The 16580-nt window shown below is 41.5% G+C and overlaps 1 protein-coding gene across 1 annotated transcript in view; it reads left to right on the top strand.

Moving 5' to 3' along the window:
- LIX1 (limb and CNS expressed 1) overlaps window positions 1–16368 on the top strand; it is a 58465-nt gene extending 42097 nt beyond the window's left edge. The window contains exons 3-6 of the mRNA XM_036741709.1: window positions 1597–1737; window positions 5065–5160; window positions 10711–10788; window positions 15855–16368. Coding sequence (XP_036597604.1) covers window positions 1597–1737; window positions 5065–5160; window positions 10711–10788; window positions 15855–16142 — 603 coding nt within the window. The 3' untranslated portion in view covers window positions 16143–16368. The remainder of the gene's footprint in view (window positions 1–1596; window positions 1738–5064; window positions 5161–10710; window positions 10789–15854) is intronic.
- The last annotated feature ends 212 nt before the right edge of the window (window positions 16369–16580 follow it).

The following is a 16580-nucleotide window of genomic DNA, read 5'->3' as shown; positions in this document are numbered from 1 at the left end:
TGCACACAACTATGTGCATACAAGCTATATACAAGATAAATTGAAAATAGTCAATAGAGACAAGGCACTAAAATTAAGGGAAATTGTGAAAAGCTTCCCTTAGAAGGTGAGATTTAAGCAAGGACTTGAATGAAGCCAGGGAAACCAGGAGGTGAAGCTGAGGAGGAGTGCATTGTACACATAGAGGACAGCTAGAGAAAATCCAGTTCAGAGATGTCCAGAGATGGAGAGTCTGGTGAGAGGAACAGCAAGGAGACAGACCAGTGTGGCTGGATCAAAGGGTACCTGGAAAGGGGTGTATAAGGTATAAGTAAACTGGAAAAGTGAGAGGGACAGATTATGAAGGGTTTTCAATGCAAAACAGTGGATTTTATATTTGATCCTGCAGGTGATAGCCATTGGAGTTTATTGGGGAGTGACATGGTCAGACCTGACCTTTAGGAAGATCACTTTGATAGCTGAATGGAAGATGAACTGGAATGGGGAGAAACTTGTGTCTGGAAGACCAACCAATAGCCCAGATGTGAAGTGATGATAAGATCATTGTAGGGGCAGTGTCAGGAGAGAAGGGAGAATATTCAGGAAATATTACAAAGGTTCCAGGACTTGGTAACAGATTGGATATGGGAGGGGATGGTGATACAGAGGAGAGAGATGACAATGACACCTAAGCTGTGAGTCTGAGTGACTAGGAGATTAGTGGTACCCTCAACACTAATAGGGAAATTAGGAAGAAGGGGCAGTTTGGGGGGAAGTTAGCTTTTGGACACATTGAGTTTAAGATGTTTATGAGCCATCCAGTTCAAGGCATCCAGTAGAAAATTGGAGATTCAAAACTGCATGGTCAGTGGACAGGTTAGAACTGGATATATAGATCTGAGTACCATCAAAATAGAAGTGATCATTGAATCCATTGGAACTGTTGAGATCACCTAGTGAAATAGTATAGAAGAAGATCGGAAGAGAGCCCAGGATAGAGGACTGTGGGACACCATGATTAGTGAGCATGACCTGGATGAAGGTCCAGCAAAAGAGGCTGAGGAGTGGTCAGACAGCTAAGGGGAGACACAGGGGAGAGCAGTGTCATGAAAATCTAGAGACAAGAGGAGAAAGTACTGTCTATTTTTTTTTTAATTTTGACAGCCATTGAAGTTGTTTGTAGATGACAGGAATATACAGACATGAAAACTGAGGATTATCTCTGTAAAAACAGTGAAAACACGTGTAAGAATTTTGTTGTTCACTTGTTTCAGTCATGTCTCCTACTCTTCATGATCCCATTTGGGGTTTTCTTGGTAAAGATACTGGAGCGGTTTGTCATTTCCTTCTCCAGTTCATTTTACAGATGAGGAAACGGGGGAAACAGGTTTAAGCGACTTCCTAGAGTCACACGGCTAGGAAGTGTCTGAGGCCGGATTTGAACTCAGGTCTTTGACTCTGACTCTAGGCCCAGCGCTCTACCCACTGTGCCACCTAGCTGCCCCATGTGTAAGAATAGCGCCTCCCCCGAAACAACAGCAACAACAACAGATGAATGAGAACGTTGTTGGCCTTGGTAACTTCTTTTTTCTTTTCTTCTTCAAATATATTGTTCAGTGCTGCCTAAGCAGAGCAGAGGCGAGACGCGATGCAGCCAAAGTGGCCCTGATCAATTCCCTCTTCAATGAACTGCCCTCTCGAAGGATCACTAAGGAGTTCATTATAGAAAGCGTTCAGGAAGCCATCGCCTCCACCAGCGTAAGTGCTCCCTATAAGGGGTGAAAGTTGGCAGCAGTGAACATGGTGGGATGTCTTGGGGTCATTGGACGGGTTTCTAAGTAGGTTTTTCTTTAAGGTCCGCATGCATTTGATCTTTCTTCTTTCAATGAAGCTTGATGCTAGAAGTCAGGAAAATAGAGATTAGGTGCTAGCTCCTACCCAAGGGGAAAACAATCTCTCAGGGATACTTTCTCAGTCTTTAGGTTAAGGCTGATAGTTTTTGCCTCCCATTCATAACCCAGATCTTACCTATGAGAAGCGAACTATCTCTTTGAACTTTTAAAGGGGTGTTAATTCTTCTAAGGCCATAAGACCAATTTCGTTAATGGCTTATTCAATACCCTAAATCTTAAATAATAAACTAGTGATCTGAAACAGTCAATGCACTTCCTAAATCTCAAGTATTTATTCCTTATGCCAAGGGATCAAGCCCACATGTTTCAGAAAGCTTTTAAAACCCCTGTCCACTAATTTAGATGGGAAGATCTCAGTTACTGGGGAGTGAATTATTTTTCCTGGAGATATCTTTTCCTGGGAACATTCTGCCGCAATATTAAAAATGGGGTTCCGTGGGGACAAAGTTAGGGACCAATACAAAAAGCTCTGTGTGTGTGTGTGTGTGTGTGTGCGCGCGCGCACGCGCGTACGCAGCACATGCATTGGTATTTGATTTTATTCTAAAAATCCAAAATGAATGTGACTTTTGGATTATTGTCTGTTGATCATTCACAAACTTCTGTCCCCCTTCATTAGTCTAGTCTCTCACCAGAGCTCTAGATTTGGAGTTAGATGTCAGCTCAAATCTGGGTGCTGCCCCTTAATATCTGTATGTCCTTATATAAAACACTGTGCTTCTCTATCTCAGTTTCTGCATCTGTGAAATGAGGGAGTTGGAATAGTTGATCTCCAAACTCACCCTTAGGCTAAATGAAATGATTCTGTCATACTGAAAGAAATTCTGCTTACATGCATGGCATGAAGTTAAACTATTTCTAGGATTATCCTAGCCCAGAGGTTACACCAACCTTATTTGGCTTACTGTGCCCTTTAAAAAAATAGTTCAGTGCCCCACTGGAAATCTGCTTTCTTTAACTCTATAGAATTTTTTTTTTTTTTTTTTTGAAATTTACATCATTACAAAAATTTTTTTTTAAATGACACATCTTAAATTTAATAATTTATTGTAAATTTGTGGGGTTTTTCCTGCATTGAAATTTTGATGACACAATATTACATCATGTAACCATATAGGATCGTATTGCAAACAGGTCACTACATACACATATTCCTGTCCATGTATGCTGGACTTCCTGACATGCAGACATGCTTGCCTGCCAACACTTGCTTGTTCAGACTTGTCAGCTGACTTGACCACTGAGGGGTTATAACTTGCATTTTGTGTGTTTATTTGGAAAATAATATAATCACTGCGACTTTAATTCTGTTACACAACAGATGAAACATGTACAAAAAGCTTTTCAAAATTTTCTTCTCTTTTTTCCTTATGCTTCCATCACCCCCTTGCTTTTATTCAATGCCCCCCAATTGCCCCAGAGGCTACTACTGCCCCCCCATCGTTCCAGTGCCCCCAAGGGGGCAGTATTGCCCATTTTAGGAACCTGTATCTAGTGGCCCAGGGGTGGGGAACCTGCAGCCTCCAGGACACATGTGGCCTTTTAGGTCCTCAGATGTGGCCCTTTGACTGAATCCAAACTTCACAGAACAAATCCCCTAATAAAAGGATTTGTTCTGTAAAATTTGGACTTAGTCAAAAGGCCGTACCCAAGGACCTAGTAGGTCCTAAAAGGCCATGGGTTCCCAAACCCTGGTAGCCTATGCTGTTTTGATTAAAAATGTTCTTATCACTTATAAAAGATGAAAAAGGATGGGAATAACGGGTAGGAGAGTGGTTGCACTTGCAAAGAGATGTCTGGGAGACTTCTCTATCTGACCCTGGATGAAAGGAGGCTTTTATTTCTGAGTCTTGTGAATTTCACAGGTATATCTTTGAGCAACAAAGTTAGGATAATGGAGCTTGGTTTCTTTAGGTGTGGAATTTACCCTCAGGGTAAGGGAGGGTGTTAGGGAATTTCTTAGTGTAAAGGTAATTTATCATTTTTTAATGGAAATTTTTAAGGTAAAAAAGTATAAGCTTTGCAGACCTCTGGGCAGATTTCCTCTGGGATATTTAAAAGCCAGCATAAATATTTCAGTAGCAGTATGTTAATGTTATTGCATTCAAAAGCTATGAATTTGCTGCTACCTGATGCAGTCCGCTTTGTTTGTTCAGTCCCACAAAGCTGCCATTGCTGACCTTCAGAGGAATTCCTGACCATTCAATACTGGATGGTCTTTATTAAAGGGTCTAATTCTTATTAGATCCACTTAGCCCACAGGCTTTTTCAGAGCTTATTTTCCCCCCATCTATGTTTGAAGGAATTCAGTTTCTACCCTTTACCTATCCACCTAGTTCCCTGAGGCTTTAATAATCCAAGCGTGAAGGAAATACAAGCCAAGATCCACATCCATGCCAGACAGCAGAGTATTATAGAAAGCCTCGGTCACGAATCATGAGCGTAAAGTATGGACAGGTCTTGTAGCCATAGGATTTTTTTATAGATCAACTTGATGCTTTCTCCTACAGCAATGCCCAGGACGCTGCCATCATTCAAATGGTCATGTTAGTAGACAGCTAAGAAGGCGTTTAGAAGGCAATGATATAAAAGTGGGACAGGAGGGAAGCGTATGCAAGTAAAAATCAATTTGTAAATGATTTCTATTATTACATAACTTGTGGGTCTGAAACTAGAATGCGTCTCAGAGGCCACCTAGTCCAATTGCCTCATTTTACAGAAAAGAAAACTGAGGCGCAAGGAGGTTGAGTTACTCAACCAAGGTAGCAAGCATCAGAGGTGTAATATAAAGGAAAGGGAAGAGAGGGGAACAAGCATTCATTAAGCACCTTTTATGTGCCAGGTACTGCCCTAAGTGTTTTTACAAACATTACCTCATTTGAACCAAAGTCCATGACCACAGGACCAGGACTCCAAGAGTCTCTCTACTGTACCAACCAATCTTCCAATTGACTTATATTTTGATGAAAAAACTCAGTTAAAAAACATTTCCATCTTGAGATGCCGAGATTAAGAATCTTTTCCAAAGTCAACCACTGAACTTGTTTTGGGGTGGCTGATTATCAAGCCTATTATATTACTCTGGGTTTAATGTCACAAGACATGGTGAAGGAGAACTCATTGTGGAACAAAAATCAGTAAGAAATTTTTTCTTCTCATGCTTTTTCACAAGGGCACTATAAATGATGCCGATGACCCAAGTACCAGCATAGGAGCCTATCACTACATGCTGGAGTCAAACATGGGGAAAACTATGTTGGAATTTCAGGTACTGATTTTCTTCTGTTTATTTATGCACTTTGCGTGCACACACACACACACACACACACACACACACACACACACACTCTTACATGTCGATTTCTTCAGACAAAATACTCCAGGTTCAAGGTACTCTGTGGATCAATATCTATATCTGTATATTTTCAATATATCTATATATCTACTTGTATATCTACATCTATATGTAATATCTATATATGTATGTATGTCATGAGCCCCCACTGACATACTTACTTTTATTATTTAGCCAGAGGTCGCAATTAGTTCAAAGTAAAGGCATTTAATGAAATGTAGTAGGAAAAGTAGCAATTGCTACTTTTGCTAAGCAAATAAGAGATGCACTCTCCTGCAAATAAACATGTCATGCGTGGGAAGAGTGGACACCTCTGCAGAATGTGTGGCAAGGTTACATACACAGAGAGGAACACATGGATGGAACATGTGACCAGGAGGTGTGTGTATGGGGGCAATTCAATACTGTAGGGCCACCAGTATCTTCTGGCAATGTCATTACATCGTACCTGCTGTGCCAGCTTCCTCCTGGTCTCAAAGGGAATGCGGTCTCTGCCAGTTAGAGCTCTGCTAATTTCCTGTTCACTGCCAGGGATGGGTCCACTGGGCATGTGGTTGGGGAGCTTCCAACTTCTCACTTAAAAGCGTGTGTATGTGTGAAGAGAGGAGCATAGTGTACTTGATACAAGAAGACCAGGGTTCAAGTCCTGTCTCTGACACGTGCTGGGTGGGTGACTCTGGGTAAGTTATGTAACAGCTCAGTACCCCAAGCAACTCCATAAAACTAGAAATTACAGCACAATTGCTGATCTGTATTGGTAGAGGGGAGTTTCCTACATCAATAAAATAATGTATCTTGTTTAAAAAAAACAACCAATAACAGCTGATGTTTTTATTATTTTTAGGGCTTATTAGATACCTTACATACATTACCTCATTTTGATACTGACCACAACCCTGTGAACTAGATAGTGCCAAAATTATTATCTTTATTTTATAAGTTAGAGGACTGAGACTCTGAGAGTAAAAGTGATTCATCCACAGTCACATAGCTAGTTTGAGACAAAATAAGGACTAGAACGCAGGGCTTCTGACTCTGAATCCAGTGGAATATCCACTAGATCCCACGGCCTCTCTGCTTCTAGTAAGGAGCTCACTGCTCTGGTGGCATAGCGCCCCACAACAGGGAATGTGGGGAAACCCTGTGCCAGAGTGATAACCCAAAAGGAGATGGCAGAAGGCAATACTAACCACAGCTGGGGCAGCTAGTGGCACAGTGAGTAGAGTATCAGTCCTGGAGTCAGGAGGACCTGAGTTCAAATCCAGCCTCAAACACTTGACATACTTATTAGCTGTGTAACCCTGGGCAAGTCACTTACCCCTAATTGCCCCGCCTTCACCCCTCCAAAAAAAAACCAAAAATCTAACCACAGCTCATGTTTTCTGACAATCTAAAATCAAAGGGATGCCCTGCTTCCGCTACTATGGAAGTTACATTTCATGCTTCAGGAAACAGCCTCTTGTCTGTGTTTTTGCCTATTCAGCAAAAACCCAGAATTATTTTGAATCTGCTTAAGGTGGCTGGGTTAATTCCACCAAAAGCAGGGGGATGAACAGAACAAACTCTTAGGATTCTTTCCAGAGCTACAAGTCAGGAAAGGGTCTGTTCATTCTTCCTTTTATTAATACTTTTATTGGCCAATAAAGGAGTGTGCATTTTCTGTATGCTTTAGGTGTATGTGTAGTATACCATCCATAAATATTAAGTAATTATGTGAACCATATTGAACAAATGCTCTCGAAATTCTCAGAACCAGATGTTGGGGGATATAGGAGGGGGAAGGCTTGTCTTGATAGAATAGATCTACATTGGCAGCAAGGGAGGAAACTCCCTGAAGTGAGTCCCTTCCCATTCTTCCTTTCTGTCAGACACATTTGCATGCTTGGAAACAAGTGCTTTCTTTTGTAGCCTGGGTTAAACATGAAATCACCCTGAATATGCATGTGACTCCCACCCAAAACGAGATATTTCTGCAACAAGAACCGCAACTCGATATCCCTGGTGGACACAACACATCAGGAAAACATGTTCATATGAATCACGCAGGATAAAATACAAGGCTGGTGTTTTCTGACTGCTTTGGAGACACCAAGGAGATCCATTTTCCAGTTTGGGAAATGAAATGTGAGATGACCGCGTGGCTTCAAGGATTATATAAATGTAGAAAACAGTTTTTGTTTTTGGGGAGTGGGTTTGTTGTGAAGAAGATTCCAGGCATGATTTGTTGGGGGGAGGGGAAGCTAGACAATGTCTCTTCAAGGTCAGGTTACAGTCAGCCAGGTGCCATCTTTAACTTGACTCTGCAGCTGGTTAGTCCTTGAGAACTAATACAATTCCAGAAAGAACTGTTTGTTTATATCTTGCTAAACTATCCAGGTCACCTTTAAAAAACCTCATCCCATAAACAAGTTTCCTCTTAAATCCGTTCTCTTGGGTGGGGAGATGATGCCCACCTGTTTTCCAAGTTATCAATTTACAGTGTTTGTTTTTTCTTGTTTCTGATGAAGTGCAGAGCCAGCCCAGGCCTCTCAGAGACACTTGAGGGAGTGGCGTGTGCATTATCTCCCCAAAAGGCAGCTGGAAAGCCAAACATCGTTGCTAATGGGAGACAACAACAGGAAGCTCTGTTCTGACAGAGTCCAGTTGTTTCTGGTCTTAAACTGAATGAATGACAGAGTGAAATGGGAAGTCTAGTATGGTAATGACCGCAGCTATTTTTTTTTCCCTAAAGGGAAGACCTGGGGCCCGATTCACAGCCTTTTTTTTTTAAACCAATCAATTCCCTAGAAGAAATTCAGAAGATCAGCCTCTAGTTTGGTCTACCATTCAAACAGTGTGCTACACAGAAAATTCCATGAAGTAGAACAGATGCCACTCTCAACAGTCACCATGTGTTTTTCTTTTCCAGTGACAGTATTTTTTCAGGAAGAGGACACATTTTTAAAAGCTCAATTTGAAAAAAAAAACATTAATTAGATTTCTCCTCTGTGCAAGGCATGATGCAAGGCATTGGGGATGTAAAAATAAAATGAAACAATTCCTGATCATGTCCTAGCCCTCATGAGACTCAACATTTTGCTGAGAGGAATAGAACATGTACACAGAGAGGTGTAATTCAGGACTCTCCCTATCTCCCAAAGACTCGAGGCTCACATGGTTCAGGTCTGATCCTGGGGACAGACAACATCATTTTCTTTCTTTGTCTCACTGTTCTTACCTGGAGTCACTGCAGAAAAAGTATGTAACATTTGGCTTATGCTAGCTGTCCTTAAATATGGGTACCTGGGTTCTAGATCCTAATTAGGCACTCAAGGTAGCAATGTATATGGATAGGAAAGCATTTATGTTGCCCCACAAAAAAAATGTAGAAGATATACAGGGCTCACAGGAACACACCAACAGGTAGAAAAACATAAATCCTTCAGATAACTCTCCAGTCCCCATTAGAAGGGATCTACCTTTAAGGGTTGCCTTTGGAGCAAGCTTTTGACAATCTGCTCTCTCTCTCTCTCTCCTATAGTCCTGTATCACCCTGTATTTTGGCCTCTTCCCAGAAAGCATACATACTCTGAGGCTGTTGCACTGTCACAATAAAAATATGCAATAAAGAGAAACTGAGGCACAAAGTTCCAAGCATAATAAATTTATTAGCAAGGCTAGCAATTGCCAATAAAAGGAGGTCAATGGCTCCTCAGTATCCAAAGATATACCCAGCAGTCCGAACAGCTTTTTATACAGTTGGTTACATAGGGTCCAGTGATACAAACTAAACTAAGGATGTGATTGGTCTACAGCACAGGTGAGGGTGGGCTTTTTTACTTATTCATGCTTACTCAAAAGAGGGGATCTCCACAATCCATGGCAATGGGGAAAACACAGAGTTGGAAGCCCCCATGTCAAGCGCCACCTAGCACCAAAGAGACCCAGTGCCAGGTAAAAATACCATATGACTAGGTCAACTCATCTCTATCTCTCTCCTCCTTTCTGGGGTATTAAGGCCAGCTTGTAGCACAGAAGATTAAGGGACATAAACTCTTGCAAACTCAGTCAGTGAGGCATATATAATCAAATCTAAATGAATCTGACCCATTTGTACTGTTTCCAAATGATTAACTACAACTTTTAACTATTAACCAATCAATAATCCAAATTTCACCCACAAGCCATACCCTTCCCTGGAACCTGCTCTATACAATCCACACACAGGCTTTGCTATTAAAGTAGGACGCTGCTTAGAATTACACAAGAGCATGGTATCATGAAATTCCCATCTCTCTTTTGACAGTCTGATCCCTAAAGTCTTAAACTTGGGGATATTCACAAGGTAACCCCTAAGGTTATGATTCCTTTCTTAGGCACTACTTCTGACTGTTCCGTCTGTTTGGCTATAAACTGTTCCCTTATACAGAGATCTGACAGGTACATTTTTCCATGCTCCCTTAATTTGCTTATGATATCACCTTTAATGTCTAAATCATATACCCATTTTTACCTGATGTTGGTGTAGGGTGTGAAATGTTGGTCTATACCTAATTTCTACCAAACTGCTTTCCAGGTTTTTTAGCTCCCTTAATCTGCCAGCACTAACGCCCCTTTTTACCTTGGAACTGTTAGCCAGAACGGTGTATACCCAATGGAGTTGCCAAAACAGCACCTTGTCCTATACCAAGTGCCAGCACAGGGTCTCCTGTAATATCTTTCTAAGTAATTATCCAACCCTCTTACCATCTCTGGGCTGAGAGCTCCTGAAGTTGCTGCTGCCACTGTTGGAGCCACTTCTGATGTGCTGCTAATTTTGGAGCTGCTCCAAGATGCAAACCAACACCACTACTGTTGCCACAGTGCTCCATGCTGGCCCCCACTCTGATATCACAAGCCTCTTTTTCTGACCTACTAAGTTCTCTTGGTCTACACAAAATGTCTCACCCCAACCTTCTGTTGGCTGTGCCACTCCACGATTTGATTTGCAGTGTTATTTTAGAGTTGTATGAAGGGTTATGTTGGGAGAGTTCATCTGGGTTGCTGCCTCTACTCCCTTATCATGGTTTCAGTCCTCCATGCCCCGCCTCCCCCAGGCAAAGTTGTTTAAGGAATTTTAAAGGATAAAACAATAAGACAACAAACGTGCAAAATGGAGGAAAAAATTTATTTAAAAAAAAAACATTTCTTCATCAATTATAGAGGATTCACAGCATTTGGATGCTAACATCAGAGTTCTCAATGTACTTGTTACATGAAAAAGAAGAAATGAAGTCTTTAGGGTTTGAAAAGTGCCTTGGTTTGGAGTTGTTTATTTTTTGCAGGGGAGGTTGGCAGCTTCATTCTGCTTATACCACTGAGACCTCCTGGGAACTGAGGAAGAAAGAGTGTTCTCAAACTCTGCCACCATCTGGTCGGAGAATCTTTTCCTTTCACTCAGACTTCTTGAGAGTACTTCAGTAACAGATAGTTCTGTCTCTGCAGGAGCTGATGATTGTTTTCCAGCTACTGCACTGGAATGGAAGCCTGAAAGCCCTTCGGGAAACCAAGTGTTCCCGACAGGTAAGATGTACCCACCTCAGGAAGGTGGGTAGAGTCAACTGGCTTGGCATGAGCCAGGAACAAGAACTGGTCTATCAGGATATTTTCCCTGGAGGGGTCCATTATCATAGAAATATAATCTCAGTAGTAATCCAGACCTGAACAACTATCCCTTCTATAATAGAGGAGACAAGTAGTCACTCCAGATTTTCTTAAAAACCTCGGGGGTGGAGAACCTGTGGCCTCGAGGCCACATGAGGCCCTCTAGGTCCTCAGGTATGGCCCTTTGACTGAATCCCCTGTTCTGTGAAGTTTGGATTCAGTCAAAGGGCCACACTTGAGGACCTGGAGGGTAGGATTCAATCAAAGGGCCATACTTGAGGATAAAGAGGGCCACATATGGCCTCAATGCTTCAGGTTTCTCACCCCTGCATCTAGACTCTTTGAACTGTTTATCCTTATAATCATCCTTTGCCCACTTTGACACCACTCCATAGAAATGCAAAATCTTGACTGTACATTTAGCTCTTTCTCTCCCTCAGTTAACTAAATTTCATTTTCACCTTTCTCATCTTCAAATAGTCAACAAGCATATATTAAGCATCTCTTATGTGCCAGGCTCTGTGCTAAGCACTGTGGATACAAAGAAAGGTAAATGTCAGTCCCTGCTCTCAAGGGGCCCTCAGTCTAGTGGGGGAGACAATATGCAGACAACTATGTACAAACGTGACATATGCAAGATGGAGATTACCTACAGAAGGAAGGCATTAGCATGACGGAGGGATCAGGAAGCCTTCTTGGAAGGTAGAATTTTAGCTGTGACTTGAAGGAAACTAGGTAAGCCAGGAGGTAGAGATGAGAAGAGAGACCACTCCAGGCATGAGCACAGGCAGTGAAAATGTCTGGAGTTGGGAGATGAAATATCTTGTTTAAAGAGCAGCAAAGAAGCCAGTGTCACTGAATTGTGAAGCATGCAGGGACAAGTAACGGGTAAGGAGACTGGAAAGGTCCAAGTGAGGCAGATTGTAAAGGGCTTTGAACACCAAAAAGAGATTTTTTTTTTTATCCTGGAGCTGATAGGAAATCTGGAGTTTATTGAACGGGGCAAGGGGAGAACAGGAAAGTAACACGGGCAGACCCACTATTGAGGAAGATCACTTTGACAGCAGAGTGGAGGATGGACTGGAGTGGGGAGAGGCTTGAGCCAGGGAGCCCAACCAGCCATCAACTGCAATAGTCCAGGCATGAGATGACAAAAGCCTGTATCAGGGTGGTGGCAGGATCAGAGGAGAGAAAGGGGTATGTGTGAGAGAGGTTATGAAGGCAAAGTTGACAAGACTTGGAAAAAGATTGGCTATGGGGACAGTGTGACAGAGTGTGAGGAGTTGAGAACGATGCCTACATTGCAAGCCTGTATGACTGGGAAGATAGTGGTGCCTTCAACAGTAGAATCAAAGGTGGGAAGAGAAGAGGGTTTGAGGGAAAGACCATGAGTTTAGTTTTTGACATATTGAGGTTTAAGATGCCAATAAGACATCCAATTTTAGATGTCCAATGGGCAATTGAAGATGCAATTCTGGAGGTTAAGGAGAGGTTACATTCAAATAAGTTTATCTGAGAATCATAATCATACAAACAATTGAATCTTCCAGAGAAATCATTAGATGAAGAAGAAAAGAGGACTCAGGACCAAGCCCTAGGGAACCAACACCCCTCCCCACCTCCTTTAACGGATTTGCTTTAAGTAAGATCAAGAAGAAGAAAATGAGAAGTAGTGTCATGAAAACCTAGAGAAAAGAGAACATCAAAGAAGAGGGTGATTGACATTCCCAGAGGCTAAAGAGAGGTCAAGAAGGATGAGGATTGAGAAAAGATAATGGCAATTTTGGCAATTGAAGGATCACTGGTAACTTTGAAGAGAGCAGTTTCAGTTGAATGATGTTGGAAGCCAGATTATAGAGAAAGTTAAGAAGAGAGAGGGAAGGAAATAAAAGCATTGGTTATAGATGGCTTTCTCAAGGAGTTTAACTACAAAAGGGAAGAGAGGTATGGGACAATAGCTAATAGGGATGGAGGGTCAAGTGAGGGTTTTTTGAAGATGGGGGAGAATATGGGCATGTTTGTAGGCAGTACGGAAGTAGCCAGTAGACAAGGAAAGACTGACAATAAGTGAAGGTATACGGATAATAGAAGTGGAAATCTGCTGGAGAAGATAGAATGAAATGGGATCACTTGTTCATGTAGAAGAATTAGCCTTGCTGAGAAGGGCCACCTCTTTATATGAGACAGGAGTGAAGGAGGCAATGGTGGTAGAGGCAGAGAGGAGGCCCATTGGATGGACAGCTGGGCCTAGAGTCAGAAAGACCTGAGTTTAAATCTGGCCTCAGATATTTGCTAGCTGTGTGACCTTGGACAAATCACTTCATCTGTTTGCCTCAGTTTCCTCATCTGTAAAGTGGAAATAATAATAGTAGGGTGTTGGGTTTTTTTTTTTAATTTAGGTTACAATATGCCAACTACCTTGCAGGGTTGTTTTTGGAATCAAATGAGATAATAATTGTAAAAGTGCTTAGCATAGTGCCTAGCACATAGTAGGTATTTTATAAATACTTATTACCAACACCACCACCACCACCCCAGACCTCACAGGGTTGCTGTGAGGATCAAATGAGACAATCTTTATAAAGTGCTTAGCCCATTGCCTGGCACATAGTACAATAGCGATTAGATCTTAGTGATGTGAGATAAGTAGAAGGGGGAAAGAGGGAAATCTTGGTGAGTGGCATCAGTTCATTCAGTGAAATATCTTCAGGACAGCAAGGTTGCAGGTTCATTTTTTTCCCTTTGGGCATTTTAAATCTTACTATATATGAAATATCTGGCATCAAGGGCAAATATAAGAGATAACAATTTAGCAATGGAAATTCCCTTTAGATCCAATATTTTTCTGTGCTGTTTGTTACAAAAAGCCTAGTATTCTGACTGTCAAAGAAGGGAAAGGAGTCATTTACAAAAGCTTTGGGTTTTTTCTTCTTCCCTTTGAAATACACTGGGCTTGCTGTAAACACAATTCCATGATTATTTTTAATCTTGTTAAGGTTGTAAATAAATACCATGTGTCTATAGAAATAAAAATAAACAAGTCATTTAGCCCACATCATCAGTTTTAAGCATACTCATAAAAACTAAACAGTCTGTTAAAAGGCATTACTGACAATTCTTGCATAAAAGAGATGTCAGGTGGGGATTAATACTCAAATCTTTGCAAAAGAAACTCTTCAAGCATGACTATGTTATTATTTTTTCCAGACACATGATTTCTTCATTTTAGGGAATTCCCAGTATGGAAGCTCCTCCTTTGATGCAGATTGCAATTCAACTTATAGTTAGTATTAGGCTTGTCCAAGGCCACAGAGCGAGGATGTGATAGAGGTGGAGCTCCGACTCTTGTCTTCTTGACTCCACATCCCTCATACCATAAAGCTTCTATTATCATATTTCTAAGACCCAGTGTTTACACGTCATAACATATTGTCACTGCTTTTCGTTACTACTGCTCTCTGTGAGGTGAGCCATTCTGAATATCACCCTCCCTCTACTAATGATAAAGTTAGTTAGCAACTTGCACCCTCCTGGATGTACCCTTCAAGCTTTCTGATACTTCATTCTTGAGCTCTCTCTGCCTCCACTTTTAGTCAGTCAGTACATAAACATTTATCAGGCTATTATCATCATTTAACCCAGCTACTATGCGCCAGGCACTGGGAATTAAACATTTTTCTAAAAAAGGCAAAAAAAAAAACATTCCCTGCTCATAGTCTAAGTGAGAGACAACATGCAAATAAGCATGTTATATTTAGGTAGGATAAATAGAAAATAATCAACATAGGAAAGGCACTAGGGTTAAAGAGGATCAGGAAAGGTGTCCTATAAAACACTGGATTTGAGCTGGGACTTGAAAGAATTTAGGAGGCAGAGACGAAGAAGGCGAGAATTCCAGGCGTGGAGGAAAACCAGCGAAAACACAGGAAGTCAGGGGATGGAGTGTCTTGTTTGAGAAATAACAGGGAAGCCAATGTCACTGGATTACAAAGTATGGTCAGGGAGGGGGCCCTAAGAAGGCTGGAAAGATGTGGAGGTGTGGGTGGCAGGTTATGAAGGACCTTGAATGCCAAACAGTGGATTTTGTGTTTCATCCTGGAGGTGATAGGGAGCCCCAGGAGATCATTGAGGTTACATGATTAAACTTGGTCTTGGGAAGATCATTTTGATAGCAGAGTGAAAGATGGACTAATGTGGAAATATGTTTAATATGATTATACATTAGAGCCTATATCAGATTGCATGCTTCCTTGAGGAAGGGGGAAAATTTTAGAACTCAAAATCTTAAAAAAGAGAATGTTGAAAACAACAAATAAATAATTTTTATTTAAAAATTAAAATAAAATGAGAATCATGCAAGACAGGAGTGGTTCATGGACCAGTAAGACAGTTGTTATCTGACTCTTGGTGACCCCATTTTGGGGTTTTCTTGGTGGAGATACTGAAGTGGTTTGCCATTTCCTTCTCCAGATCATTTTACAGATGAAGAAACGGAGACTAACAGGGTTAAGTGACTCATCCAGGGTTACACAGCTAATAAGTTTCTGAGGCCAAATTTGAATTCAGGAAGATGAGTCTTCCTGACTCCAGACCCGGTGATCTATCCACTGCACCACCTTGTTAGTAAGACAACAGGAATGTTAATTGTTTGAGTTTGAAATCATCTAGTTCAGCCCTCTCACTTTACAGATGAGGAAACCAAGTCTCAGAGAGGACAAGTGACTTGTCCAAAGTAACAGGTTTCAATCCTCCAACTCTAAACTCCACATTCTTTCCTGTTTACACTATGCTGCTTCTTGGTGTCACATAGGCATTGGGTCTTATTAATATAAGCACAATGAGGAACATTATTATTAGAAAAAAAACCTTTCTGGGTTGGGGCAGGAGGGATAGGAGAAGAAAATGGAAGGAGGGTGGGAAAAACCAATACTAGCATACATTGGTTCCTAACTTTCTTTGCTCTGGTTTTGTTTCTTGTATCACAGGAGGTGATTTCCTACTATTCCCAGTATTCTTTAGATGAAAGGATGAGGAGTCACATGGCCCTGGACTGGATCATGAAGGAACAAGATTCACCAGGAATTGTCTCTCAGGAGCTTCAGATGGCCCTGAGGGAGCTGGAGGAAGCCAGAAGAGCTGGACAAGAGCTTCGGTTTTATAAAGAAAAGAAAGAAATCCTGAGTTTAGCCCTAGCTCAGCTCTACAGTGACCAAAATACCTCTTCACCAAGGGATGATCAGATGAGTCTGGCTGCTTTATGTGGCTACCACTAGCTGAAACCAGAACTCCAATGGAGCCATCAAGTGCTGAACTAGACAACGCTAATCCTTTGGTATTTTGATGGACCATGTAAGTTGGTCACTTACAGTTATGGTTTTAGAGAAAGCAGCTGCTAATTGAAGTTTTACTCCATTTGGACCCCACCCCAGCCTGACCCCAGCCCCATCACACATTATGGAACCTTAGAGAAGAAAAGAGCCTCAGGGATCATCTAGTCCTGTCTCCCAACCAATGCAGGAATCTTTTCTCCCCTACTAGCTTAGGACTAAATTGGGAAGAAAGGAGAGGAAAAGAATAAATGCTTTACATATATTTTCTTATTTGTTCCTCACAGTAAACCTGTGAGGGAAATGCTATTGGCATCCCTTTTTTGCAGATTAGTAAACTGGGGCTGAGAGATTAAATGACTCCCCAAGATCACAGTTACCAAG

The sequence above is a fragment of the Trichosurus vulpecula genome, chromosome 1, assembly GCF_011100635.1.
Source record: "Trichosurus vulpecula isolate mTriVul1 chromosome 1, mTriVul1.pri, whole genome shotgun sequence".
Lineage (NCBI taxonomy): Eukaryota > Metazoa > Chordata > Mammalia > Diprotodontia > Phalangeridae > Trichosurus > Trichosurus vulpecula.
Note: the sequence above shows the minus strand (reverse complement) of the source record. Positions and strands in the feature narration are given on the sequence as shown.